Source organism: Mytilus californianus, unplaced genomic scaffold, assembly GCF_021869535.1.
Source record: "Mytilus californianus isolate M0D057914Y unplaced genomic scaffold, xbMytCali1.0.p SCAF_3, whole genome shotgun sequence".
Lineage (NCBI taxonomy): Eukaryota > Metazoa > Mollusca > Bivalvia > Mytilida > Mytilidae > Mytilus > Mytilus californianus.
In genome coordinates, this window is record NW_026262679.1 from 94358883 (window position 1) to 94385118 (window position 26236).

Sequence of the window (26236 nt, forward strand, 5' to 3'; positions counted from 1 at the left end):
TAAATTGTGTCATTATACTATTCCCTTGTCCTCAGTTTTTTTTTGACTGCATGTTTTATTAAAAAGGAGCCAAGCTTGTTTATCTGAATATATGAATATATATGGTATATTTATTTTATCTACAGACTATCGATTAAATTTATACATGTATATTTTTGTCAATAAAAAAAAACAGCAAACACTGCTCTAGCAATACTATTGGTTTCATATTAAAAAGAAATCACAGAACTTCATCTTTATTTATTTATTTTTTTTATTTTTTTTTTTCTTAATCTGGCGTCTTTTGGTTTCATCTCTTCTGTTAATAATATGGTGGTCCTTTGTTCTAAATTTTGTAAACAGTTTTCTTAAACAGTAAAATTAAGAGAAAGACTGGCAAATATAATTTTTATGAATCTGAAATATTTGCTCACATTTTTTAAAAATCAACAGTTTGCTGTAGTCCTTTTGTGCCATCTGTTAGTTTTTTTTATATATGTATTTACCTTTCATAAAAATGATTTAATTTTAATTTCATTGGTCTTCTTATTCCTTTTGAAATTTTCTAATATGACTATCATTTTCAATGTTTCGCCTGGCTTATAATCAGTTCATTGTGCACATAAATATGAAGAAAAGGAGACACCAGTGATATGTGTCATGGATATAGCCAGCTAACGTACATTCACGTATATGGCACCGTACGACCAGCTTCAACAATGGAAAAAAACCCTGCCCATACCGTATAGTCAGCTCGGCGTACATGAATCGTACATAAACACTTTTATGGAATTACGCCCTCCTTTAAAAAAAAAACCTGGATCCGCCCCTGTAAGAACAAACTGTAAAAAACAGATTCAAATGGCTTAACTCATTAGATCGGTACGAAGTACATAAACACATAGAACACAAAAACAAAGCACCGATATACAAGAGTACTCAAATACTCAACATACGGTCTATAACACTGAATATTAAGGGGTCTATAAATATGCCAAGCTTTGAATCGCCTAGAGTTTATTTTTTACAGTATGCGTGTTAGTCATTGTTGAAGACCGTGTGGTGACCTGTCATTATTCGTACACTTCCTTTTATCTTAATGGATTGTCTCATTGCCAATCATACCAAATCTCTTTATCTTTATATGGTCATAAATTTTAGTGCAGTCTTTCTGTATATTTTAAAATAAACTTGATGAAGAACAGTGATTACTCATTGGAATTCCGGTAATTTAACCAGATATGGTATATAAAGTGATGATTAAAACACTTTGATGATGATGTACGTGACACTATCTGAACTTTTTTTTTATTAATTCGGTATCGACAAAATTAGTAATCATTTTTAAACAGTAACTCGTCAGTTTGCCTGCAGTATAAGAATAGATTGTTAATGTCGATATTGCGGACTATGAACAAATCCGTTTATTTATAATCAACTCTGGACGTACCGAATATATATTGGTTTATAAAGGTTTAATAAGTCTCTGATATAAGCCGAAACAGAAAGTGAATTTTGCATCAGCAGTACTTTTCTTACGAGTTTCACCTCAGCAACAATTTTCATATTTCATTGACCTTTAAAATACTTAAACTTGACTGTCAAAGCTACCAGGCTTATTCTAAAGTACGCAAGACGTGTGGCGCTTGGTTTCCATAACTTCATCATTTGAGCATCTCATTATTTAATTTATCCTTTCAATCAAAATAGTTTAAATTAAAGCCGGTTGAAAAGCATTGGAAACCCCCCCCCCCCCCCCCCTCCCCTAAATAAAGTTGCGCCCAACTCCGGCAAAGGCCAAATAAACAAAACAAACTAGTAATGGTTATTTTAAAGGCAGTGGCTGTTTTGCCGGCACCGGCAAATTAGAAAATATGCTATTTTGCCGGCTCTAGGTTACCGGAAGCCAATTTTGACAGTAAAAAACGATTTTGCTTACAGATATTCAATTCAAACTGAGACTGAACTAATTATCATTTCAAGAGCAAATTTTATCAAGTTTAAACATTTTTGTTTTATTGTATCAAGTTTTATCAAATTTATATGCAATGAGATTTTTAACTTTTGGTTTGTTTTTTTTACAAAATACATTAAAAAAATATCTGAAATTTTATTCTTATGCATACATGTAGCATTAGACTGTGACTGATATTAGAAATTCCAACATGAACTACATGTTTTGATATGATTTCGTTGCTACAAATGGATGCTCAATATTTTTATTTTTATTTATTTTTACAAATTCCTTTTCACTTTGACTGATAAATTTTGTAAAACGATTATATCTGGGAATAGTATACTAGTATCAGAGTACTGTATAGAAGTCCCAGATTATATGCATCTCAAATACTGTTACTGTTATCTTACTTCACTATATCAGTAATAATTTTTTTATCATGTTGACAATGCACATTTTCGTAGTACAATTCAAAAATAAATATTATATATGCTCTAACACAAATTACATGCAAAATTGTAATTAATTATGTTCAATTACAATAACATGTTGCAATTACCCCATGTCCGATTTTAATTAATACTTTTGTATTTTTGATCCCAAACAGGGCCTCTCATCTGATAGTTCGGAAAACACCTTTAACAAATCCGTCATTGCATATATTTTAGAATATCTTGGCGTCATCCGGCCAAAAAATGAAAAATGGAAATACAAAATGAAATGGCTCTCATTCATCTGTTTGAACATTCTTGTCGCTGATAATGAGCTCAAGTACAAGTACAGATGCCGAGGAAGAAAGGAGGGTAAAAGATATCATAGACGCTTTAAAATCGGAAGGACTGTTTGATCAGTTTAGGAAAGAATGTTTAGCTGATGTTGACACAAAGGTACTTGTACAGTCAAGGATTTAACTCTATACTAGGGTTATTAGAGAAAAATAACATACATTTGTTATTGTGGACTAAAAAATCAAAGAACTGTGATAACATATGTATGTTACATGTTTCAAAGGGCCAATATACATCATTTGTTTTGTTAAAATGTATACATGTTCTATTGATATTATTATTGTCTTATTACAGCTTCTCTACATCACTTCAAAGCCTTTGCTCAGACATACATCATGCTTTATCACAATGTATTTTAATCTATTGTAAGAAATAATGATCAGAGCATGTAATGAGGTTCTGCACAATCTTCCCAGTAATTCCCAAGTGTCTCATATATTAAGTTGCATGCCTTTAATAACTAACCCTTGTTATTACAGCTAAGTTTATCCCTAAAAAGCCTTGTCTCATTGATTTACCATGGTTGATGATGATGGAAGTGTTTAACGACCTTGACTGGCTTTTCAGCCCTCCCAAGGTCGGTAATGATTGATGAAAAATGTATTAATTTAATTGGAAAATTAGAAATCAAGGCTATGTATTTACAATGTAGTTTCTGCGCAAAGTTTCAAGAATTACCAAGTGCCCACTAAAAATTAAAATATTTATGATTTATTTAACAAATAACAAACATATGTTACTACAGATTAAGAAAATTTAAGGAATAAAGAGTAGACAACTCATGAAAGTATCTGTAATAACACATGGAAAATTTTTTCTCTGATAACCCTATAGAGTTATATCTCTGACTGTTGTAGTTGTACAGAAACACTTAAAAACATGCGAAGGCCATCAATCGATAAAGCATTGTTCCTATTCTTTTGGTTTAATCAAGTGAGTGTGGGATTTCATTGTCAAGAAATAATACACTACTTGCCTTCTTTTTCATTAAAAATAGTATATACTTTAGTTATCTACCCTGTCGTTTTATCCATATAAGATCATTGCTACAACATCCTACTCCTAGGTTCACATTCAGTGATTATAAAACAATAATGAGGCACCAAGCTTGACAATACACGGTAGTAAAAAAAAACAAAGCTGAGCCTCCTAAAAAAAAAATGAAAAATGTCCCTAGGTTGCAGAAGTATGGTATCAGGTCTGTTTGCTCTGGGTTTGTTTTCCCATTTAATCTGTTTGCCCTATTAAAAAATATATATAGTAATATTAATTTTTTTTATTTTTCAGTATTTAACTGATAGATTGACTTAGTTTTTTTGCAGTCAATATTTACAGATGGTCTGGGATTACATTTTTTTGACATGATAGATTTGTTAACCTTCACAGATAGTTATAAAACTTGAATAGAAGCTAATTTCTGTATTCTGTATTATACTGAAAAATGAACTCACTTTTAACAGGCAACATTACACTTTTACATTGACAGCTGCAATCAAGGTGGAGACACAGGTTCCATGGAAACTTGACAAATTTTAAATAATTATAATATTCATTATGGATTTATGATTACAACATATCTTTTTTTTTACAGCCAGCCTATCAGAATTTGAGGCAAAGAGTAGAAGGATACGTATCACGATTTCTATCAAGACAGCAATGGAGTCCAAGTCTCAACAAAAACCAGCTCAGAGACAACTTAAGAAAGCAAATTACTGCGTAAGATTTTCCAATGTTCTTTCCAATAAGAATTTTCCCTTAGATTCACTGAGTAAAATGAGGCTCAAAGTGAGATTTGAGTTGTCTCCCATTCATGCAATGGCTACATGAACATTTTAACTGGAATAAGGAAGAAGATTTATTATATTTTCTTACTGGTCAAGCAGCCTTTCTGACATCTAAGAAGTGATATTGTGAACAGTGCTAGCATAGTTTATATTTTTATTATGCAATTTTGTGATTCTTTTACCACTGTAGTTTGAGGAATTAATTTTCACCATTTAAAAAAGGAATATTGATTGATGGATGTTAGGTTTAAAAGGATTAAGTTAAAAAATCACCTTTAGTGGTGATTATGTTAAAGGCTGGTAATTGTGGTTGTTTTCCTGGGAAATTTCTGAAAGAGTATGTGCAGGATTAAATAATAAATTCATTATTTTAGAATTTAATGCATTCTTGGTAATATTGTAATCATGTTTCTGTTAAAACTTTCATTAGGTACATATATATATGAAAAAAATAAGGAGATGTAGTACATATACATGATATATGATTGCCAATTGGACAATTATCCACATGAGTTCAAATTATGTGGATGTAAGCAATTATATGTCACCAGAAAGACAAAAGTAAATTAGAATTATGAAATGTTATAAAAGCATAAAACAAAAAGGTCCTATGAAGAATAGCAAATATTCTCTAAGCTGAACATTATCTAAGATTTAGAGTTATAGCAAAATTAAAAAAAAATTTTAAACTTGAAATTAAGACAAAATGTCATATAAATCAAGCAAACATGGAAATTATGGCTACTTTTCAAAAGGATATGACTTTTTTTTTATTGATTCAAATATATAGTATGGTGAGTTCCTCATAAGTGAGGGCAACCAAAGACAAAATACATCTGAATTAAACATTTTTAATGGAATTCAAGTAAAACGATGTTTTTTGATAGGTTCATTTCAGGTTTCGTCTTTCTGTCAACTTTTCAACATGAAACTACAGTAAACTTTGCAAATTGTGTGGTCGTATATCAAAATGACAAATTAAATGGACAAATGCTGACTGGCCAATGCTATTTGTATGTATTAATTTCGATCATCATTAATGACCCATCCGACAAGCGGATTACCAGTAAGAACAAATCATGACACCTTATGTGAACGTTTATTAGCTTGTCGTAAACAAAGTCATAAACTTGTCGCCATGTAAATTTTAGTACAATATATTTTTTTTTACTTTCACAAATTTGAGTCATTTTTATTGTCGAGCCTGCGACTTCTGTCACAGAAAACTTGACATAGGGATAGTGATCATGCGGCATTAACAAACTTCTTAAAAGCTTAATATTTCAGGAGGTAGGAGACCTGGATCCTTCATACTTTATATATAGATGCCTTATGTTATGAAGTTTCCGTCTGTCATATGTCCATTGTCATGACCTCATTTTCATGGTTCAGTGACTACTTGAAAAAAAGTTAAGATTTTTAGTATTCTTAATTTCTTTCTTATTATGAGTAATAGGATAACTATATTTGGTATGTGCGTACCTTGCAAGGTCCTCATGCCCATCAGACAGTTTTCACTTGGCCTCGACCTCATTTCATGGATGCCCCATCAGTGAACAAGGTTAAGTTTTCGTGGTCAAGTCCATATATCAGATATTATGAGCAATAGGACTACTATATTTGGTGTATGGAATGATTGTAAGGTGTACATGTCCAACTGGCAGGTGTCATCTGACCTTGACCATATTTTCATGGTTTAGTGGTTAAAGTTTAGTTTTTGTGTTTTGGTCTGTTTTTCTAATACTGTATGCAATAGGTCAACTATATTCATGATATTTGATGTATGAAAATATTTTATGATGTACATGTCTGTCTGGCAGGGTTCATCTGACCTTGACCTCATTTTCATGGTTGATTGATCAATGTTAAGTTTTTCTGGTTAAGTTTGTTTCTTAGATGTGCAATAGGTCAACTATATATAAAGCATATTTGGATAATGGAACGATTCTAAGGTGTACATGTATTTTCCAGTTTGGTTTATCTCACCTTGACCTCATTTTCTTGGATCATGTTAAGTTTACATGTATGTGATAGTTGTAGTAAAGCTTTATATTTAGGACTATCAACATAAAATCAATGGTTACTAAGGAAGGCGAGACATTTCAGCGTGTGCACTCTTGGTACCTTAACAGTCATGAATTGAAAATTTTGACATGGGAAAATGTTGGCGCCAGAAATATCGCCAGCAGCCGTATTTTTTCGCCAGATGAAATAAAAAATTGCAAGCCCAGTCCCTGGTTCCAAAATCACATTAGGTGTTCCTTAAACTTGTATTTTTGTGGTCACAAGTTAATAAGTCTTGATTGAGAAAAATTGATTCAGGATTTGTGTTTTAGTTGTGTACTACTAAAAATTCACAGAGCATATACAATGTAGCAAGGAAACAAATAGGTCATTTTCTCTATGTAAAGAAAAGCATTGACTTTATGTTCATTATAAATGGTGAGGGACACATTTTCATTGATTTCATGGGTAATGGTTAACCACAAATAATATGTGTACAGCAAATCTGTTTCTATAGGTTTGTATGCTGAATTGTTAACGTTTAACCTCAAATTCAAGTTTCCACATAAAATCCAACTTTAACTCAATGAAAAAATGCAACTTGGTATGCATGAAAATAAAAGAATCTACTGTATAAGAAAATTTTCACTTTATAGATCTGGGATGTTGGCTAATGGTGTAGAAAGAGTGATAGAACAAGTCATAAATCCTAAAATACTTCAGCTGATTAAACCAAAGATTGATGAAGTTGTTTGTAGTCATCTGGGCATTGATTCTAAAGAAAGAAAAGCCCAACAAGAAGCCCAGAAACAGCAACAGAAAGAAAATTTGCAGAGTTTAATGAGCATAAATTTGTCTCAAGCTGGTAAAAAATTGTCATACTTTGGGGAAATAGATGGGAAATGGGGAGAAAAAATGATGAAAATAGACCAAAAACAAAAATTGCATACATGTAGAAAAGGCAATTTAAAAGAGAATTTATCATTTAATCACAGTAGAATTTGTTGAATTCTTTGACACATTTAGACGATTTTGTAGGATACTTTAAATTAGCTTCTCTTGAATTTATTTTTGGAAAACAATTGTAAAAATAACCAAATTCATTTGGTGCCATGTAAAACTTGAACAACCACCACATCTTTTATAAACTTTTTTACTGTACAAGAAATTACTGTCTGACAATACATTGTGAGTCCAAATGAAAGTATGGAATTTATAATTGATTTTATGTTTGAGTGCTTCATTCACTTTTTTTTTTATTTAACTGTATAACATATCACATCTTCGCTAGCCAAGGGTTACGATCCAGTCCCTTCCTCTCCACCCTTGGCAGATTAAGATAGAATTTCGGACCCACAAGGTAATGATTTCCATTGGTCGCAGTTGTAACTGGTTGCATCCTATCAAAAAGCGCCTTTAAGATGATCACGTGTAAATGTAGAAAATGTAAATAACCAATTGCCACATGCTGATTGTGCAACATGTCTTTACCACCAAAAATACGATGACATTTAGTGACAATTTTAAAGTTCTTAATCAACTAATAGAAGTTCTTAGGTATGTTTCTTGCGCAAATGTTGGAATGTCAACGTATATTTTCGGTTCCAGTACTAGACGCAACCATTTTTACACCTCCACACTAAAGAGAGTTCAAGTGCTGCCATTGGAGTGATGTAGAAAGAATGGGCATGACTTTTATCTACCGGTAGATGGCGCAACATTGTTATCACAAATGCTGGCTTAATCTGCCAAGGGTGGAGAGAAAGAGACTGGATGGTAACCCTTGGCTCGAGAAGATGAACATATCAAAGTCTTCCGGTTTTTTTTCGTTATTTTAACAAATAATCTTTTGTCTACATTTGGAAGCTTTTAGTGAACTTGAATTCAAGAACAAAACTGAACTATTTACTACTTTCATGTTTAAACATTTCTTTTGTTTACATAAATAATTTTGTGTTTCAAATTGTATTTTCAGAACAAAATCAGACAAGTACTCCCAGTAGTTTTCAAGGAGAGCAATCATCAGCAGCAGCTCCAACCTTCTCTTCACCATATTCACAAGCTATCTGGACTCAACAGATGCCTCCACAAGTTGCCTTTGGTGGCATGATGCCAAATTATCCTATGGTTCCCCCATTTGGTGGATTTCCACCCTTTGGAATGCCACCTCAGATGTTTCCGTATTGGAATAATTTCATGTTTCCACAGCCAATTCCAGGAATGCCAGGAATTCCATTTCCACCACCTATGTCTTCAACAGCCACCACCACGACTGTAACATCGAGTCAGTTTGCTGTTTCCCCAATTCCTCCAGTACCTAGTACTCCAACATCAACAACTCAGACAACAGCTGTTGACACGCCCACTCCTCCAAAATCATCCCAACCACCACTACCCCCAACACCACCACCCCCAGGGACTGAGGATATACCTGTTGTTATACCAAAAGAGGAAAGTAAAGACAAAGTAACAAAAGCTTTGTTTAGTGGAGGTAAACAGGAAGAAAAGGGTGAAACATATGATATTCCACTTCCACCTATTGCCAGGGCAGCAGGCAAAGTGAAAAGTAAAATGGGTATTGTTATTGAAAATGAGGACAGCAATCAGAGCTATGAAATGGACATTGAAGACGATGATGAAGAAAGCCAAGATACGAAAAGGCCTTATAAATTTGCCTGGGATGAGGTTGTTGACGCAGACCAGAAATCTGATATCACGATCAGTTCTGTACACACCAGTGATTTATCATCGTTTGAGTTTGACGAATTGGGAAGTGGGAGTGATAATGATATGTTTGATTCTGATAAATCGGCATCAGAAGATGATGAATATATAGGTAAATATTATACAAAATGTACATTGTTCTTTTTACATATAAATAAAAATAATGTGTGTTTCACATCGATCAGACAGCAAGTTCGAAACACTAGTTTAAGTACTAACATAGGTACCATGGGTTCATTATTATACATTAGATACCAATTTTTCTGGATTTCATGGGTACAGGTGAACCAAAAATTTAAATGTTCAATGAATTATAAATTTTCTATAGGCTTGTACAAATGTATGCAGCAAGAAAATGCAAGTTTTCCTCAATCCACAAAAATTGATACCCATGAAAATAACTGAATACAGGCCTCAGTGATGGAGTACTTTCCTTATTGTGCCATATAGATTAAATTGAAAACAAATAAAATATCAAAACTAAGAATTAGCAAGTTTGTTTTCAGTGATATAAGTAAATACTGTTTAACAAATAGAATTTAAAGTCTCATTCAAATCTTTTAAACTATTATCAATTTTAACTACTTCATCTTGTACATACTCTAGTAAACAGCTATGTATTTCCTCTTGGGACATGTAATGTCTAATTAACATTGGTTTGTATAACGAGATGATGACATTCACAAATGCATTGTCCTCTAAATGATTCAGCGTACAAGCTCCTTTCTGTACGACAGATCTAGAATATACACTGTAGACCAAAATTTCAAATAGGTTACATGTAGGTAAACGGAGGGAAAATAAATATGTTTGCAGAAAATATCACAATACACATGAGTCGATTCAGTTAAAAAATACTTTTTTAATGATGGTAAGGGATACAAGGTGATTGTTTGTGCTCTAGGATTTACCACCCTATATATACTGTAGATTCTGACACTGTAAACAGTATACATCAATTTTCTTTTCATTATTTCAGAGAGACCACAGGCAAGTCCATTATCTGTAGTCGGAGATAAAACACCTGAAATAAGTGAAGACGATTTTGAAGATTTAGAAAGCACAGAGATTCTACCAAATACTAGCACAGACATAGAGGTTCCAGATGTAGAGTTGAAACCAAGTACCAGTACAGATAAAGAGGTACCTCCCACTACTACCACAGATGCAGAGGTTTATCCAGTTACCAGTACAGTTATTGAACAGGAATCTCCTGAACTATCTATACCACTGCCACCTACTGCTGATGTGGCAACTGGTGTTGAGGAAGTTGTCTCCCCTTCTAAACAGAAGAAGTTAATATCACTCCAGTACAACTATAGTGATAGTGAAGATGAAGAAACTAGAGAAGCAAGGAAATCAAGAATAGTTAGTATATACTGTTCATATAATGATAAATGACACAGAGGGAATATTAATGAGAAAGCAACCCAACAATATGCAGTTATCACAGAATGATTCTGTTAAAATAACCCTTGGTTGATGTCAAGTAAATAACAGTGAAACAGGATATTCTTGGTGATAATACATACTACCCTGTCATGCACTATTATTGAATATACAGAGATATATCTCAGAGCGATTCACCAGCATTCACTATTAAAAACTCATCACCAAGAGTGATATTTAACTAAATGACCTGTATTAAATGTATTAATTTATTGCAACATTACCATAAGAGCTTTGAAAATATGCAGAAACTTGCACCATACAATAAGCTCAAAATCAAATATTATCTTTGAAAAGTTGTAAATATGTTTAATAGTAAAGATCTGAAAACTTATATTACACCAACAACAGATAAACAAATTAGTAAAAATTATCAGCAATAGAAAAATCACAAAGCAAAATGAAAAGCAATACCTGGTAAAGTTTGCATTAACTTTGGAGAAGTAAACAATGCATTATTGGTACTAGAACATAGACTGAAAAATACATATAAAAAATGGTGACTGGTTTTTAGTGTGTCACTGGAAAGTGAAACAAGATAGATACCAACCTTTGGGTTTTTTTTATACAAATATCAATATATCATGTATATTCATAACTTTTTTTTCTGTTTTTGGTTTGCTCATTCTGGACTGAAAAAAATATTCTTCAACAGTTGATATTCAATTTTTTTTTTTATTATTTTTTATTTTTTTATTTTTAAATTAAATTGAATTGAGTTGATATTTGATTATTCATTGAAAATTTAAAACCAAAAAGAAAAAACATACATGAACTGTTAAATTTTTTAGAAGATAAAAGCATTTTGTAAAATTAATGTGTTGTATGAGGATATTTATGGTATTAAATAATTGTCTTGTTATTTGCTCCAGGCTAAAGAAAAAGAGGAACGGTACTTGAAAAGAGCACAAAGGAGAGCTGAACTTGAAGCCAAGAGAAGGGAAAGGGAAGAGGAAAAGGCCAGAATTAGAGAAGAGAGGAAGAAAAGTAAAGAACAAAAAGCTGATGAAAGCACAGATAAAGGTATATCAGATTATCAAATTGTCAATGTTATTATGTAGAGAATCAATGGAGCAGTAGCTCTCAAATTGACCTATATTCATGTGACTATTCATGGAAAAGCATGTTGGTGAACCTGGTGATATAAAGAAGCTGTGATATGGTTGCTAATGAGGCAACACTCCATCAGAGACCAAATGACTTAAAAAGTAAGCAACTATAGGTCACCGTATGACCTTCAGCAATGAGCAAAACCCATACCTGATAGCAAGATATAAAAGGCCCCGAAATAACAAATGTAAAACAATTCAATTGAGAAAACTAATGGTCTGATTTATATACAAAACAATAAATGAAAAACAAATATGAAATGAACCAACAAACAACAACCGCTGAATTACAGGCACCTGACTTGGGACAAGCACATACAGAATAAACATGATAAACTTACATTATTGATAATGATTTCATATCAAATCATGTTTGTTAAGTCTTATATAATAGTACTACCACTTTACTTAAGTATCAGTCTTATCACACACATCTATAATACATTTGTAATTGGCATCACACACATCTATAATACATTTGTAATTGGCATCACACACATCTATAATACATTTGTAATTGGCATCACACACATCTATAATACATTTGTAATTGGCATCGGAAAATGTTTTCCATTTGATTAATTTTCAAGTTGAGTTCTTTTTCTGGTAAAAGGTACTTAGTGAATGTCATGGTTTACCTTGTGCTCTATTGGTATCTTCACCAACTAAACTGACCATAAGTTGTCAGTTATTCACTGTAAGTCACAGGTTTTCCTTGTTCTCTATGGGTATCTCCACCAATGAAATTGACCATACGTTTTCAGTTACTCACTGTAAGTCAAAGGTTAGCCTTGTGCTCTATGGGTATCTTCACCAATGAAACTGACCATAAGTTATCAGTTACTCACTGTAAGTCACAAGGTCACTTTGTGCTTTGTGGGTATCTTCACCAATGAAACTGACCATCAGTTAACAGTTACTGTATGTCACAGGTTTTCCTTGTGCTCTATGGGTATCTTCACCAATGAAACTAACCATAAGTTATCAGTTACTCACTGTAAGTCACAAGGTTGCTTTGTGCTTTGTGGGTATCTTCACCAATGAAACTGACCATCAGTTAACAGTTACTCATGGTAAGTCACAGGTTTTCCTTGTACTCTATGGGTATCTTCACCAATGAAACTAACCATAAGTTATCATCTACTCACTGTAAGTCACTGCTTAATCTACTGCTTAATATTTTCCTATATTTTTCAATGAACCTGATAAGAGTTTGTCAGTTACTCACAGTTAATCACTGGTTTTCCTCAGAATGACATTGACCTGTTGGTCAGTTACATAGACTTGCTGTTTGCAATAGTTTACTTCTATCCAATGATATTATTCCGAGTTTGCCAGTTTCTCACTGTGTGTCTATAGTTTTACTGCAGGCTTTACAGTTTCCTCCACCAATGAAACTGATTAGAATTGTCAGTTACTCACTTATGGTGGCTCGGGTGTCTTCCTCCATCTTGGATTTCGAAGTAGCAGATAATGTTGGTCTAGATATTTCATGAAATGTGCAAATTTTGAGAGTAGTATGTAATTTATGTAAAAGACTTTTGATGTAAATATAGAAAATTGTGTGTTTTATCATAATTACGACTGTAATTTCTCAAAAACACCTCATTTGTGTTTGATTAGATTTTTTTAAACTTTGCCAAATAAGGGGAGATAACTCAGATAAAGTAATTTTTATAATAGAAAGTGTTGTGAATTTACCTATGTAGCAAGAAAACAAGTTCGGTGAGCCCATTTTTTCTTTTTCTTATCTGAAACCATTTTATAAGAGCTATCTTCTCACATTTTATCTTAAAGTTTTATCAAGTAGTTTTCTTTTTATCACACAAAATTTGATTTTCCATGCATAATCTATTCAAAATCTGACAATTTTGCACAACCTCTAGCGTGAAAAAAAGTTTGGTGACCCATACTTTTTATTATATTTTGGAAAAAAGCATGATAAAAACTTCATTTTGACAAATTATCAAAAAATTCTATCAATTTTATTTAAGACGCCACAGCCACCTTAATGTCACTGGTTTACCTCTGACTTTACAGTTTCCTCCACTGATGAAATTATTCAGAATTTGTCAGTTACTCACTGTACCTCAATAGTTTGCTGCAGGCTTTGCAGTTCCCTCCACCAGAAAAATTGATTAGAATTTGTTAGTTACTCACATTTTGTCACTGGTTGACCACTGGGTTTACAGTTTTATGCACTAATGAAACTGACTACAATTAAATTCTAGAAATATGCAATGTTTAAACCTCTTCAAACAAAATGAACTGATCATGACTGCTGAGAATAACATGAATGCAAATTTAAGAAAGTTGATTTCATTGAGCATATCTACTACAGGTCAAACAGATTCTAGTGAGAGGATAGAAAGGACAGACAGTCTGGAGGAATCAAGTCCCGAGAAAGTTCCAAGTTCTCCTGAAAAGAAAAAAAGAAAAACAAAAGCTGAGCTTAAAATGGAACTTACTAAACAGAAAGTTATGGAGAAGAAAGCAGCGTTACGGAGGCAGAGGACAAGAAATAGAAGGTAAACAAAAATAGAAATATTTTTTATTTTCCTCTGAATACACATTTATTTTTTAAAGAATATATGTTGTATTAAAAATAGTGCAAGTCATTTGATCATTGATTCTTCCCTTATTGATTTTCTGATGGACAATTTAGAAAGAGTGATCAAAAAGTCCAATGGATCTTTACATTTTCAGCAGGTATCTAAACATTATCTTCTTATTACCAGATTTTCAAACATTGTTATACAGACCAAAAAATTTAATTTTTACAACAAAATATTTGTATAAGCATTTCATCATGTCAATCCTTGACTTTTGTTAAAAAAGAAAGAATTATCTTTTCAACCACTGGTATTTGAAAATAAAAGGATTCATTTGTCAACATGATAGAGCAAAAATTGATATTTGGGTGAAGAAGTAAAATTTGTTTTTCAATTTTGATTAGAACAAGCATCCAAAATCACAACCAAAAACCTTTATTCAATATTTAAAATATGTGGTTTATCAAAATTTTCTCACTTGTCAAAACCAAAACCATTTAATTGCTTGATTAGAGAAAACGGTTTTTGTTAATACCTGTTGAAGACTTGTCACAATTTTTTTGGGCATTTAAAATTTTTTTAAAATCCTATCAGTAGTAACAATTCAATAGAGACCGTGATCCTACGATGTTTTATATTTGTAAAGTTTAACATTTATGCTTTAATATAAACATGCAGGTACACCTCAGATGAATTTACATCAATTTTCAACGAGAAAAAGCAACCATTTTCCAGTCAAAGCTATTCTGAGGTTGTCATTGAAGAGCCAACTATTGAAGAAACAATTGTCACAGATCACATTGAATATATAGTGGATGAGTCACAAAATCATCCAGAATACCACACACAGGAAGTCTGTGAAACAATGGAAGGAGAGGTTATTCTAGAGGATGGAAGGCAATTAAAAGTTGAAGGTGAGGATGTCAAAATCAAAATTAATTTTAGATTTGATACTGAAGGTGCATGATGGTTTATGGTGTGTGGGTGTAAATGATCAACTCAAAATTCTATTACGATAGTTAGTTATTTTTGTCAGTTTTAATTAGTTTCTAGGTCCTTTTTAGCTCACTTGACCCAAAGGGTCAATCCATGAAAATTGGTACCCACGAAAAATAAATGAATTCACAGAAGTTACTTCTCTTACATGATTTTGGTTTATTTGTGTTTCAGTTTTCATGGAAGACATGCCATCTACACCTCCTACACCAACTCAAGATGAACCCTTTACCGAAGTTGTAACAATAGATGAAGATTCATCAAGTGCACACATAGAGGATAATTCTGCATCCAGTACACAAGGAAAAAGTATTGACAGTTCTGAGAGTGCACTTAGAGCCACTAGTCCACTTAGTGATGTATCTGACGAGTCCTTTACTGAAGTTCCTAAAGGGACAAAGAGAAAAAGGCAAACCAGTGAAAAGTATGCTGATCAAAATTCATCCAGATACCAGTATCAAAGCCAATGGTAAACTTAAGCAACACTTATTTGAATTTTTGTTTTTTTTACTTGTCTGTTGTATTTTTTTAAGGATCAGGATTTTACTGATATTAAACAAAACACCTTTTATACTGATAAAACTGACAAAATACCTTTCTGTATTTTCTACATCAAAAAAGAATTAAATTAAAAAACTGCTGAAAACTTTTTCAAAGAAATAAAAAAATAAACATTTTTATGAATATATTACTATTGGTATATCTGACTTTTTGAAGCTGATAGAATAGATGTACATGAGAAGGAGTTGCACAAAGCTACACATGAAATAAAAAAGAATAGATGTACATGAGAATGAGTTGAAGAAAGCAACACATGAAATAAAAAAGAATAAATGTATATGAGAAGGAATTGAACAAAGCTACACATGAAATAAAAAAGAATAGATGTACAAGAGATTGAGTTGCACAAAGCTACACATGAAATAAAAAAGAATAGATGTATATGAGAATGAGTTGAACAAAGCTACACGTGAAATAAAGAAGAATAGATGTACATGAGAATGAGTTGCACAAAGCTACACATGAAATAAAAAAGACTAGATGTATATGAGAAGGAGTTGAACAAAGCTACACATGAAATAAAAAAGAATAGATGTACATGAGAAGGTTTTGCTCAAAGCTACACATGAAATAAAAAAGAATAGATGTACATGAGAAGGTTTTGCTCAAAGCTACACATGAAATAAAAAGAATAGATGTACATGAGAAGGCTTTGCACAAGGCTACACATGAAATAAAAAAATCAAAACACTGATATATTTCCATACAGCATATAGGATGCTGCAATAAAATTTGAACAATTGCGTAGTAAGTCACATCTCGCAAAAATGTTGAATATAGAGATGATAAATTTTATTATTGTTTTTTAAAATTGACACAAACAATTTGCTTTTGTTTAAAGGACAGAAAGAGAACCTAAGAAATCTCAACGTTATGACACATCAGATCTATACAAGCCACGACCAAATATCAGAGGAAGTAGGCGAAGAAATTCTTCACCAGGGGCTGCATTTGAAAAAGATGAAAGCCAGCAACCATCTAGAAGAAAAAGACAGACCAGTAGAAAATCAGACACTTCAAGATCATCTAGACATTCAAGTAGGTCAAGATCCAGGTCAGTGGAATCAGACTGCCAACCTAGTCCAATATCGTCATCCTCTTTGACGTCAGTACATAGCAGAGGTTCATCATACTCAAGGTCAGGGTCAAGTTCATCATCAAGCTCAGAAAAATCTAAATCTAGATCAAGGTCAAGGTCATCAGGGTCCTCTGTTGATGAGTTTGGTAGAAGGAAACGCAGGAAGGGAAAGATGCCAATTGAAATGATTGATTTTGGAGAAGCTGAGAGGATGATAGAAAAAAATCTATACAGAGTGAGCTTTGGTGAAGCTGAGAAAAGAGCTGCTTCAAGGTATATATTGTAAATTGGTTATTGTTTTTTAGCTCACCTAGCCAAAAGCTTTTCTCATCACTTGGCGTTCGTCGTCTGTCATCCTTTAACTTTTACAAAAATCTTCTCCACTGAAACCATTGGGCCAAATTAAATCAAACGTGACCACAATCATCATTGGGGTATCTTGTTTAAAAAATGTGTCCAATGACTACAGCTGCCAACTAAGATGGCCGACATGGCTAAAAATAGAACATAGTGATAAAATGCTTGCTATTTTGAAAACCTCTATATTAGAGAAACTTTTGGTGGGGGAGCAAAACTGTTCAAAATGTTGAGCTCTTACTATTGTTCATTAATGTCAAAACTGTCAGACGACTTCTTATAGGAGTTATCGCCCTTAAATGACAAATTTTACCATTTTTAAATTGTTTTCCCTATTATTTCGAAAAAATTATAGATAGACAAAAACTTTAAAAGGAAAAATGATCACACTGCTATGCCTAATGGTCACAAAAAGTTAGAAAGAAATCTGCCAAAGCATACTTCAATTAGAGCACAACATGTTTACAATTTATCAGTTTCTGTTCAAGCCAAGTACCATAATGTTTTGAATTTAAAGGAAAATTGTTAAAAATAAATAATATATAAAGTTTTAGTAATTTTTCAGCAGTTGCTTTTAAGTGCTGCATTTCTTTCTTTTTATTTTCTTGGAATGTTCTTTGAATAATGTACATATCTGCATTCACAATAAGAATTGTGTTTTACATCAAGATTTACAGTTCTATTTCATCACACCACCTATAGTAATATAACATGGGATGCAGCCGAGGGAGTTTGTCAGCTTTTTATCAGATAATTATGTGTCAAAGGTGACATCTGTATGTTTGCTGGTAGCATTTTTGCTCATAAGATTTTTTATTGTAGTATGGAAATTGCCAGCATACCCAAGGCTCCAAAAATGACCAAATATGAAAGGCATGTAATTTATTTATATTGATAATAAGAATAGACCATGTTGTTTTAATACAATAATCCTGTTTATGCAAACATAGTTTTCCTTTTGCATAGTTAAATGTTTTGTTAAATGATAATGAAATATGATGAAATATGTATAATTGTAAAGATTTATTGTCTTATCATGTTAAAAAAAAATTGACAAAAAAAAGAAACTGATTGGTGAAATTAGAAATTGCCAGTTTTAAACTTTTCAATTTAACTGAATGAATTTAATACGACAATCTTGTATTTTTATTTTTTGTTATAGTTTGCTTATTTGTTTGGTTCATTTTTTATATTTAGCAACATTACTTATTTAAAAATGTAAGTAAAATAAAAATGGCTATTCCTGCACTGAACAACTCAACAAGATGACATTGTCTGTATCTAGAATTGGTGCCATCAGACCAAAAAAAATTATTCAAACATTTCCTTTATAGGTCATATGGCCCAAGGACCTGTGTGAGCATTTGCCTTTACTTAGTGTCAATTTTGTAGAGAAAACTTTTTAAATTAAATGCTGCATCTGCGTGTATTTTTGACATGTTCGTTAATTTTCTTCCATTAATATTTCTAAAAGACGTTTAAACAGTTGGATGTACAAACTATTATATTCAAAATCCCCTCCCCTTGCTGTGTTGGCCATGGATATATAAATAAAGGCAACAGTAGTATACCGCTGTTCAAAAGTCATAAATCTATTGAGAGAAAACAAATCCGGGTTACAAACTAAAACCGAGGGAAACACATCAACTATAAGAGGAAAACAACGAAATAACAGAACACAGAAGTGCAACCAAAAACAAACAACAATGCAACTTTCATAGAAACGAAATATTAAATAACAACTGCCATATTCCTGACTTGGTACAGGACATTTTAAGAAAAAATGGTGGGTTGAACCTGGTTTTGTGTTTGTAAATATTTAAACTGAAAGCTGTTGAATGCCAATGCTTAAGGCTATATATTTTTAAAAGCATAACACAAATATTCACACTGAAAATTCTTTAATGTTTAGTCTCAAAAATATATATATTTTCAAAGGCAGTATGTACTGTTAAAACTGAATTTATCATTTCCAATAAATCTCAAATGATACATTGAGCAGTTTATGCTTTTATTCTTTTTATACAACCACAAAATTTCTGCAGTCGTATAATGGTATGGCATTCTCATCCTCAATGTTGTCGTTGTCCCAAGACATTTGGTCTCCAGACACTTGTGAATAAGTGTATGGATCTCTATGAAATTGTACCACAAGGTTCCACCCCACAAAAGGAAGATAAGGATTGATTTTGGGGGTTATTGTCCTAACTGTTAAGGAACTAGAGCCGAAGTCAAGCCTTTTTTTTGGTTTCTGGACAATAACTTGTATATAAGTGTATGGATCTCTATGAATTTGTACCACTAGGTTCCATACCTCAAAAGGAAGGTTGGGAATGATTTTGGTGGTTATGGCCCAAACTGTTTAGGAATTAAGGGCCAAAAAGGGATAGAAAAACAAGGATTTTCTGGTGTCTGGACAATAACTTGAGTATAAATCTATGAATCTCAATGAAATTGTACCTCAAGGTTCCATACCAAAACAAGAAGATTGGGATTGATTTTGGGGGTTATGGCCCTAACCATTTAAGAAAAAGGGGCGAAAAACAATACTTTTCTAATACTTTGTATAAATTGCTTATTTCTTGACCAATTTCAATAGGGTTTAATTCAAAGTCTTGAATTCTTGGGGTTCTTTAATATGCTGAGTCTAACCATGAACTTAGATTTTGGATTTTGGACCCTTTTTTTTAAATTGGTCCACATTGAGGTACAAAGGGTCCAAAATTATACTTTGTTTGATTTTATCAAAAATTGAATTCTTGGGGTTTTATGATATGCCGAAACTAACCATGTATTTAGATTTTTAATTGTGGGTCCCATTTTCAAATTGGTCCACATTAAGGTCCAAAGAGAGTAAAAATTAAACTTAGTTTGATTTCAACAAAAATTGAATTACATGGGGTTCTTTGATATGCTGAATCTAACATGTCTAACTGTGTATTTAGATTTTGGAATTTGGGCCATGTTATGAAATTGATCCAAATTGAGGTCCAAAGGGTCCAAAATTAAACTTTGTTTGATTTCATCAAACAGAATCCAGGATTCTAAGGTTCCTTGAATCTAACCATGTATTTAGATTTTGGATATTGGACCGTAATAGGTAAATGTCTAATTTCACAAATTTTAAGTTCTTAGACCACATTCATTTGGTGTCAGAAACCTACACTACTAGTATGTCAAGTATTTAATTGCAATTCAAATTTAGAGCTGTATCCAGCTTGAATGTTATGTCCATACTTGCCCCAACTGTTCAGGTTTTGAACTCTGCGTTTGTATCAAGCTGCGTCCTGTGGAGCATTTTATTAATGCTGTTGGAGTCTTGTCTCTAATTCTGTGAAATATATATCTAATTTTACAGTAGCAAAATGGGATCATAGACTGATTTAAAAGGGAATTTCAAAAACAAAAACTGTGAATTTATTAGAAATAGATGACATAACCTTTGCAAACAAAGACAGCTTATTCAGCAACATGCATCTGGGTAGACATAACCTATGCTAAAAAAGACAGCTTATTCAGCAACATGCATCTGGGTAAAAAGAAAAAAAAAAAGATATTGAAAACTGATATTATGCCTTTGACAAAAGAGTTCCCATGGGTGCCTGCCATCTTGGGTTTTTCCATTATTGTTCTCAAGGCATCAAAGCCTTTACTGGTTTGATGATTTTGATATTATTGGTAAATTCTTAAAATTGGCCTAGGTACAAAATGTAATAATACAGCTATATATTCATTGAAACTACAAAGTTCACTCTGTTAGCCAATGTCTTTTTCACATTTTGTCCACCATAGGCAACTTGCACCTGCCCCTTCAAATTGAAAATTGATTTTCTTGATTTCCAAGGTATTGTTAGTTCAATTTTTATATGAGAAAAGAAATGGCTTGTCAACTCATTATAAGGGTGGCCACAGGGTACCATTTAGAAGCTTTGACTACTCAATGACCACTCCCATGGTCGACTGTTGGAAATTATTATCCAATTGACCTTTAGTGTAATTTGTCAGTGGACATATTAAGGAAAGAAATTTACATTCAACAAAAAGTCATAGAGATCACCATAGTTATTTAACATACTGAGAATATCAAAATATCTTTGGTAAAAAACTGCTCAAGTGTAGGCAGTTGCTTCCAACTGCTACTTTCCATTTTGATTGCATATCCTTTGATTGATGTACATGCATATACACTCAACGTTACATTTTTCTAAATGATTTCCAGTTGTATTTTACTACATGACCTACGGTAATGTATCTTGGGATGCATTTGTAGGAGTTTTTCAGCTTTTTATCAGAAGCAGATGATTGTTTTGTGTCAAAAGTGAAATATTAATATTGTTGTTTATAGTAGTTATGATTATAAGGTTTCTTTTTATTGCAGCATGGATGTTCCCAGCATAGCCAAGCCTACAAAAATGACCAAATATGACAGGCAAGTAATTTATTTATATCAATAATAAGATTTGACCATGTTGATCTTATATTTTTATTGTATTGCGAACCAAATGAAAGTTTTCCACAGAGTCATCTCCACTTGGTCAAGGTATTTAAACTTTTGTCAGTTCACTTGTCCCATTGAATAAATACAATAGCTATTGTTCACTGTGTAGTTTATTCACTAGGACGGTGGGACCTTTAAATTTCTTCTAAGAGAAATGTATCATTCATTTATTAATTAACCTCACCAAAAAAAATATCTTCTTAGTTGATTCAAATAGATGTATAAACTCACATAACTGCATGTGATGTTGTATTTATTCAATATCAACAATATGTTTTCAATCTGTTCAATATAAACAATGGTTAAATTATGAAAAGTTTATTTCTGACAAATTTTTTAGCATTGTTCCAATTGAATTTGCATTTTTTTTGTGGTTGTTCAGTTATAGAATACATTTAAGAAGGCCTTAATTTAAACATCATTTTCCAGTTTTTATTTGTCAAACACACAGAAAAAAAATGAAAAAAATTCAATGGGTACAATATTGAAAATTTTGTCAGAAATCAACTTTTAATATTTGTATCAGTGTTTATATTGAACAAATTGAAAATGTATTGTTGATATTGAAAAAATACAACATCACATGCAGTTTTGTGTGTCCTTATTTAGTATTGGTACAGGTATTTTCATCATTGAAAGTTAAATTTTTTGTTCAGGTAAATTAATCAATGAGAAGAAATTTATAGGTCCCATTGAATAAACTCTACAGAGAACAATAGCTATTGTATTTATTAAATGAAATTACATAAGTTTAAATAGACAGATAACCTTCAAGTGATTCTGTGGAAAAGTATCATTTCTTTCGCAATAAAACTCTTGTTTATCCATTCTTGCAATTTTCCTTTTCCAAATTTAAATGTTTTATAAGATGGTAATAGAATATGATGAAATATGTGATTGTGATGATTTATCATCACATCAATTAATTTTATTATGTCAAGATGTTAAAAAATTGAACAAAATAAAAACGAATGATTAACTACTTTTCAGTTTATTTTTACAATATTTATGAAAAAACCTTTTTTTATGCCCCTGCCGTTGCGGAGGGGGCATTAAGTTTTACCCTTGTCTGTCTGTACGTCCGTCCGTCCCAAAATTGGTTTCCATTTTCTAACTTTAGTTTGCCTGAACCAAATGTTATGAAACTTATACACAATGCTTATTAACACAAAACACAGGTCAAGTTTGAATTTGTGGTGGCGTTACTTTTACCGTTCTAGAGTTATGCCCCTTTACAAATGGAAAAATTGCTGAATTTTTCGTTTCCGTTCTCTAACATCAGTTTGCCTCAACCAAATGTTATGAAACTTATACACAATACTTATTACCACAAAAATTCAGATCAAGTACAAATTTGGGTAGCGTCACTTTTACAGTTCTTGGGTTATGTCCCTTTATAACGTTAAATGCAAGCGGGCGCATCATCTGTGTCCCATGGACACATTCTCCATTTATTTTATTTAACAACAGTACTTATTTGCTGCCATTGGCAAAAAAGATGGCTATCCTTTCACAGAAAAACAGGCATTATCAGGCTTAAACAAATGTGTTTTTTCCTAAATCTTGTTGCATATCAATGCACCATAACGTAGAGTGAAATTGTAGAACAAAATCTGATTTGCAATCTGTGTTTTGGTCTGAAAGTTCAACCTGTAAAAAGCAAACATTCAAATTTGAAAACCCTGCTGCTAGAATTAGAATCATAATTGACAAAATACAAGTATAAGCTGAGAGGTTTAAGTCTTGTTCAGTGGAATTTAATAATTACGTGAGCACATTGTCATACATTGTATTTATCTACTTTAATTTAATAGAATACTTTTATTCCTGAAAGGGTGGGGCACATTAAATATTCATTGCATTTTCTCTGCAAATACTGATCATCTGTTCTTCATATAAAGTTGTATAACATTTCATCGAGGTACATTGTTCTTTTCATATATTTATAAATGTAAATAAAGGGGGTGTAAATTATAAGTGTTACTTTCCTTATGATATGCTGAAATCGAAATAAAGTAAGTTTTATATATCTTTCAGACGATTCAAGGTAAGAGGAAGAGGAGGAACCATGACTAGAGGAGGTACATGGCAAAGACAGAATTCCTGGCAGTTTCCTGAAGGAGCAAACTCAGGTTCATGGTCACCACAAGGGTCACCTACTAAACGATATTATTTTCCAGAACCTGGGAGATCTCCTTCTCCTCAGTCTCCATTGAGAGAAGTCTCTCCTGGAATGTGGGATGCTAGATCAGAATCACCTCCATATTATCCTGGAACAAGGGGACGAAGGTCATCATCTCAATTATTAGAAGATTCTCCGCCAAGAAGATCTCAGTTCGCCATAGGAAGGCGACCTCAGTCTCCTCCACCAGAGTATCTAAGAAGATCATTATCACCTTCAGAACACATGATGGCTCCTGAACCATGGGGGAGAGAACCATCAATGTCCCCGCCAAGAGTCAGAGGTCATAGATCACCATCTCCACCTTACATTGGTGGTAGATTAACGCCATCACCACCTCCCTACATACCTAGAGGTCAGAGGTCACCATCTCCTGGGAGACCATATCTTAGAGGTAGATCTCCATCACCATATAGAACAGGAATGAGGAGGACACCTTCACCCCCCTTATCAAGAGGAGGTCATTCACCATCACCACCATTTTATAGAGGATCACCTCCACATCGACCTGTCACCAGAGGCAGATCGCCTTCACCCCCATATCATCGTAGATCACCATCACCTCATCGGCCAATGACAAGAGGGCAAACTGCTATTTCCCCACATGATTTGAGAAAGAAACCAGCAGTAAATTCACCAAAAGTTCCAATGACAAATAAACTTAGAAATATCAAATTTGGGTCACCATTTCAACAGATGGGAACCAGAAGAGGAAGGTCATCACCGCCATCAGAAAAACCTCCAAGTAAACGAGGCAGACGATAGAACATCTTATATTAACATTTTGATGGGCTATTTTAAGTGAAAAGGAGTGTTCTGATATAATATACAATTGACTAGTTCAGTTTTAAAATTCTAGCTCCAGCAACCATTGATTTTCTATCTTAACAGGTTCTTAAGATTATAGGGAAAGGAGCCATGAAAGTGTTACCCTTGTCTGTCTGTATGTCCGTATGTATGTATGGAGTACAACCCCAAATTGGTTTCTGTTCTCTAACCTTAGTTAGCCTCAACCAAATGTTATACACAATGCTTATTACCACAAAATACAGATCAAGTTTGAATTTGTGGTGGCGTTACTTTTACCGTTGTAGAGTAGTTCCATTTACAAATGGAAAAATTGCTGAATTTTTTTTTCCCATTCTCAAACTTAAGTTTGCCTCAACCAAATGTTATGAAACTTATACACAATGCTTATTATCACAAAAACTGAGATCAAATTCCAATTCGGGTGGTGTCACTTTTACCGTTCTTGAGTTATGTCCCTTTATAACGTTATATGACTGAAAATTAGACAAACAATTTGTCATCCCTTCAAAAAGACTTATTCACCCCAAATGGTAAACAGGGGATGCTATTTCCAAAAATTGAAGTTCCTGGCTTCTTTCCCTATATTCGAATCTTAAATGATTTAAAGTCAAGACTTAACAGTGTACTTTTATAAGTAAAAAATGTCCATGAATTCTTGAATGAATGAATAGTTATCAACTGTGTGAGACCCTCAGAGGAAGTCAAGGTTGTTAAACACCCCCAAGTAGTATTTGAAAATACAAAGAATAGTTACCTCCAATATATGATTTTGCTAATAAAATGAATTCATCATTATAATGTAACATGTAAAGCTGTCAAGCAAAAATATTTGTGTTCATGTTGTGATAAACATAATTTGTAAAAACTTTGACGATGTGAAAATCATGATTACAGTGCCAGTATATATATATATGTTAATTATGCAACGTTAAAATTTATGTACAACTTCGTATATATAAGAATAAGGCAAGTGTTAGATATGTGGCCAATCAAGGATATTCACTGGTTTTTCAGCCATCTCCTGCAAAATGTTTTTTAATTCTTGTTATTTCTCGACAATGTCTTTTAAAATAAATATATCACAATTTTACCAATCTTTGATGGAAAATATGTTGTTTGGTGAAAAAGACAACTATTGATATTGAGGTCTCTCACAAGGTACTGGTATGTAAAATAAGTTTTGGTAGTCAAGTTGTGACAAAATCAACTTGGGTTATAATAAGATGAATGCCGTGGGGATGTCAATATTTTGGTTTCTTATAATTCAGGAGAATAACAACAGTCATGGAACTCATAATAATGTGAGACTTATTTGATCAGCAATCATGGACTGATGCTTTTTGTTATTTTTGTTGTGAATGATATGAATATTAATACATAAGTATAACATTAAACAAATGTCATCATT

General features: G+C 32.6%; 1 protein-coding gene across 2 annotated transcripts; it reads left to right on the top strand.

Moving 5' to 3' along the window:
- Positions 1–2612: 2612 nt before the first annotated feature.
- LOC127735479 (biorientation of chromosomes in cell division protein 1-like 1) lies at positions 2613–26236 on the top strand. 2 transcript variants are annotated; one of them, XM_052245650.1, is made up of 13 exons: positions 2613–2823; positions 4316–4440; positions 7169–7377; positions 8488–9348; positions 10216–10604; positions 11558–11708; positions 14136–14322; positions 15025–15260; positions 15517–15811; positions 16745–17254; positions 18161–18211; positions 21717–21767; positions 23874–26236. In XM_052245650.1, the coding sequence occupies exons 1-13, from the start codon at positions 2698–2700 to the stop codon at positions 24781–24783; spliced, it is 4101 nt and encodes a 1366-aa protein (XP_052101610.1). In that variant the 5' UTR covers positions 2613–2697; the 3' UTR covers positions 24784–26236. The 2 variants fall into 2 exon arrangements, with proteins under 2 accessions (XP_052101610.1, XP_052101611.1); XM_052245651.1 differs by lacking the exon at positions 18161–18211.

Bases quoted from the DNA above. Each gene is read 5' to 3' on its own strand.
- LOC127735479 (XM_052245650.1), top strand. From the start codon at position 2,698: ATGAGCTCAAGTACAAGTACAGATGCCGAGGAAGAAAGGAGGGTAAAA. The intron at 4,441-7,168 runs GTAAGATTTTCC...TTCACTTTATAG, and splicing joins TTAAGAAAGCAAATTACTGC to ATCTGGGATGTTGGCTAATG. The intron at 14,323-15,024 runs GTAAACAAAAAT...ATAAACATGCAG, and splicing joins CAGAGGACAAGAAATAGAAG to GTACACCTCAGATGAATTTA.